The sequence below is a fragment of the Glossina fuscipes genome, unplaced genomic scaffold (genome assembly GCF_014805625.2).
Source record: "Glossina fuscipes isolate IAEA_lab_2018 unplaced genomic scaffold, Yale_Gfus_2 0, whole genome shotgun sequence".
In the NCBI taxonomy this organism is placed as follows: domain Eukaryota; kingdom Metazoa; phylum Arthropoda; class Insecta; order Diptera; family Glossinidae; genus Glossina; species Glossina fuscipes.
Window position 1 is genome coordinate 10725890 of NW_023998414.1, and position 4094 is coordinate 10729983.

At 31.4% G+C, this 4094-nt stretch overlaps 2 protein-coding genes across 2 annotated transcripts in view; both read right to left on the bottom strand.

The window, feature by feature from the left end:
• Positions 1–502: 502 nt before the first annotated feature.
• On the bottom strand, positions 503–2251 carry LOC119633727 (achaete-scute complex protein T5). Its single transcript, XM_038027431.1, has 2 exons — positions 1949–2251; positions 503–1886 (listed from the first exon to the last, which is right to left on the bottom strand). Exon 2 carries the CDS (start codon positions 1656–1658, stop codon positions 789–791), a length of 870 nt encoding a protein of 289 aa, XP_037883359.1. The 5' UTR covers positions 1659–1886; positions 1949–2251; the 3' UTR covers positions 503–788.
• An 874-nt stretch (positions 2252–3125) lies between these two features.
• Positions 3126–4094, bottom strand: part of LOC119633735 — a 4831-nt gene continuing 3862 nt past the window's right edge. The window contains exon 3 of the mRNA XM_038027451.1: positions 3126–3410. Coding sequence (XP_037883379.1) covers positions 3394–3410 — 17 coding nt within the window. The 3' untranslated portion in view covers positions 3126–3393. The remainder of the gene's footprint in view (positions 3411–4094) is intronic.

Below are 4094 nucleotides of genomic sequence, written 5' to 3' on the forward strand. Positions count from 1 at the left end.
AAATTTTGACCTATAACGAATTCATTGATTATTTCAATTTCATTATTGAAATTTAAAAAACAACAACAAAGATCGATCTATTATTGAACTATGCATACTGGACATATTCAAATCAAAAAATTAATTTTAGTTGGTCTTGTGCTATGATTATTAGTACAATACTTTTTACAGAACCAACAACAATAAAACTACAGATCTTTTGTAATATGTTTGCGAAGCTTTTGCTTAATATTTCAACATAAATCATAAGCAAGCGTTTACTTCTGCAACTTTTTTAAAATGAAGTGTAGTAAAACGTAGGGAAATTATTATTCAAAAATATCAATAAAAAAATATTTTTTCAATAAATAAAGAAAAAAAAAAAATTATATTAATTCTAAAGTGAAGTCTTTCAATTTAACTTATTATTAATATTTAATATGTGTATAGAGAAATTGGAGTAATATATAAAAAGTCATTGTCTTCCATTGCTAATCCTAACTTAAAAGTTTAATTGCAGGCACAAAAAATTACTATTACATAACTACAATGCTTTGTACATTCAGTTCGTGTTTAGCGAGGTAGAAATTTGTTGTTTTTGTTATTTTTTTCTTTTGTTTTTTTTTTTTTTTGTTCTCTTTAAATATTCATTAAAAATTAATAATACTTTTTTCACTCAATGTTTGGTTGTTTTGTGATGTGCATGCATATGTATATATATACATGTATATATGTGTAAGTATGTATGCATGAGTAAATTATGAAAAGACTAGATTATCAAAAGCATTCCATTAACAGTCCATCGGGATTTACTCATCCTGCCACAGAGATATATAATCCAGAAGTTCTTCATCGTCAACTGTATTAATATTGCTGTTGTTGTTATTGTTATTGTTGTTGTTGTTGCAATCATCATATAACTGTTCAGATTTGACAGGTGTTGAGTTTAACGAAGAGTTAAAAGATTGATGCTGATCGTTAATGCCTCGTTGCCGATCATAAGTATCTGTCGAATATGTGGATGACGTAGTTGAATTGGACGGTGAGATTAGCTGTTGATGTTGATGCTGCTGCTCTTGTTCTTGCTCTTGCTGAAAACTTCCAATATAACTGATGGTATAACATGTAGATGGTTCACTTGATGTTTGCTGATAATAATTATTAGTTTGTAAAGCTGAATGCAATGGTGAATTACCAACATATGACGAGGAGGCATATATGGAAATACCATATGAGCTGACACTGGAAGCATCACTATTGTCCACCTCATCAATCAAATTTTTAAGGCGTCGTATGTATTCAGCAGCCATGCGTAAAGTATCAACTTTACTAAGTTTCTTATTGGCGCCGGGTCCGATACCGCGTCTACCGTTACTAACTTCGGCTATAATGGCATTCGGTATGTGTTGACGTAAATTGGAGAAACCGTTATTAACTTGCTTAACGCGATTACGTTCGCGTGCATTACGCCGTATCACAGCTGGATTATTCGAATCCAATGTAGTGCCTGATGAGCAATATATTGTTGATTTGCTATATGGTGCCGACAATGTAGTTCTTTGGCAAGCATTACGCGTTCTTAAAACTTGATGCTGATGATGTTGTTGTTTATGCTGCAATTGACGATGACGTTGAACGGATTGTTGTTGATACGACAAATTTTCTGTACCTAAAGCCATAACGTGCGCTTAGAGAAAGATGTTTTTTTGATTTTAATCTTTACTCCTAGAACGTCTAAATGCTAATGTTGCCCTTCTCTGCACCAGTCAGCTATTTAAACTGTTTCAATTGAGTTAAGGAATTGAGATACACTCTCATCCTACGAGCTACCTGGCAAGATGCTCAGCTTAACATTTTCCAAGACTTGCCGGTGAATGAATTAAATAAATAGTTACGCACATATCCAGCTACTCTCGATCAAAAATAAAAGAATTAAAAACAACATAATATTCATTTTATCAGGTTTTACCAAAAACTATACGCTCTCTCTTTAACTCTCTTTCTCCGTCTCTCTCTCTCTCTCTCACTCTCACTCTTTTTCTCTTCTTTTACTCTTTTTAAACAACTTGTAGGCTTAATACAATCGATTACAAAACTCTCTGACATTTTTTGGAAGAGCATTTGTCTTTGAGGGTTTGTTGATTCATGCTAAAATGGTAAGGTTTGGGAATGTGGGAACAGTTTCCTGCAAACGTTTTATCCTCTTGCTCTTAAAACATTTTTCAATCTTGGCTACATGTGTTAACACTCAGCTATGCCACGTAGCCGGTTTTTCTTTCTTTTTTTTTTTTTTTTTTTTTCTTGCCTGCAGAGATGAAGCAATTTTGTCTTCATTTTCTCTGAGCATTATTTCCCATATACCTGATCATCGAAAGAGCTCAATTTAAAGGCAAGATTTGTGCCTGTTTGCAAAATTGTCTCAAATTTATTTCTCCACATTGATATCGTTAATAATGTGAAAGCCGGTTAGAAGACCTCTCGCACTTAGATATAATCGCACTTTACTTTCAGATAATAGTCTTCAAAATGACTTTAACGTACAACTAAGCACTTCATACAATTCTTTCTACTTAAGCTTTGATTTCGTATTAATTGTATGCTAGTTCTGTCCGAAAATATGATTTATATAGACTATAACATAAAAATGTTGTACTACTTTTCTTTTTTAAACAGTAAGTTAATAATTAATTTTGTTTACCTCAACAGTTGGGAAAGAACTTTGAACAATTAATCAAATAAATGTTTTGTTCGAAAATCTTAACCAATTTCATGGTAGTGGTAGTTGCTACTTAACTGCGGATGAGAAATATATATACGTTGTGATCCGTCCATATGTCCGTGTCGGGTTTCCTCACAAAGTCTTATCAATGTGTGCGTATAGCGTTTGCTCAATTGATTTCATTACAATCTCTAATCTCATATTATAAATGCTAAAGCTTTCCGCTTTCTACAGAGATTGGCACAGTTAATTGGTGAAGACGACTTTTCCCGGATTCAGTTCTCAGTCAGCCGCCTTTCAAAGGCGTTCTGCAATTTGCTTAGATCTTAACTGTAAAATAGATTCATATATCATTCTCTTGTTTTATTTTTTCTTTTTTATTCAATATTTATAATTATTTTGTGAATGAAAAAATGCTTACGAGATGGTTAAAGAGAAGAGAAGAAATATCAAGTTGTAAAACGTATTTTTCAAAAAAAAAATTCCTTTTAAATAAAATCCATTATACTAATTCTGGGCTCCGCGTTCAACATGTGCCATTAAGGAGCTAAATTCTTTTCAGTAACTTCTTCTATACACATTAAGTTCATTTATAATTACATGATTTTTAAATCGTTACCTTACAGTTAGCCTTCACAGTTTTGAATCATAGCACTAACCACCGTTAATTTGAAAATATATGCATTTAAATTTTTTTATAAATGTAGAAAAACTAAAAAAAAAAAAGAAACAAAATCAAAAAAAATAAAAATAAAAATAAAAAAAATGAAAGGGTTACAGACACCAATAAACTTTTCAACTAGAATATCAATTAATAACCATAAACAAAAAGGACCTTAATACACGCCTTATAACTGCATAATTGTATCGCTAACATATGGCTTCTACTAGAAAGCAAGAATTCTTATAAAAATTATTAATGCGCACCCATAAAACTCTGATTTCAAATTATAGAGCGCTTTCCCCACTTTATGCGTTACGTTCATACACAGCGCTTCACATCACCTTTAACTACAGCGTAATAATTAAGTGTTGAAACATGCCTATATGGTCACACCTTTGCTCACATCAACACACACAATGACCAGTGAATGAATAGCTATAATAAATGTTTAAATATATTCTTAAAGAAAAAAAAAAAGTTTTATATTCTCTACATATATATATATATATATATATATATATATATAAATTTATTATCGTCTATGTATATATACTATTTATATAGACCATACATAAGAACATACTAACATAACTAATGTTGCGGTAGAAATTGTCATCACTTCAAACCTAGCATAACCGGATGAATTACAAGCATCTTTGTTTCGACATTGTTTGCATTTACGTTGACTTGGTGCTGCAAAATGCGGACGTAATTGCAATTGACAGCCATTTA

Coding starts and splice junctions, on each gene's coding strand:
- LOC119633727 (XM_038027431.1), bottom strand. CDS start 1,658: ATGGCTTTAGGTACAGAAAATTTGTCGTATCAACAACAATCCGTTCAA.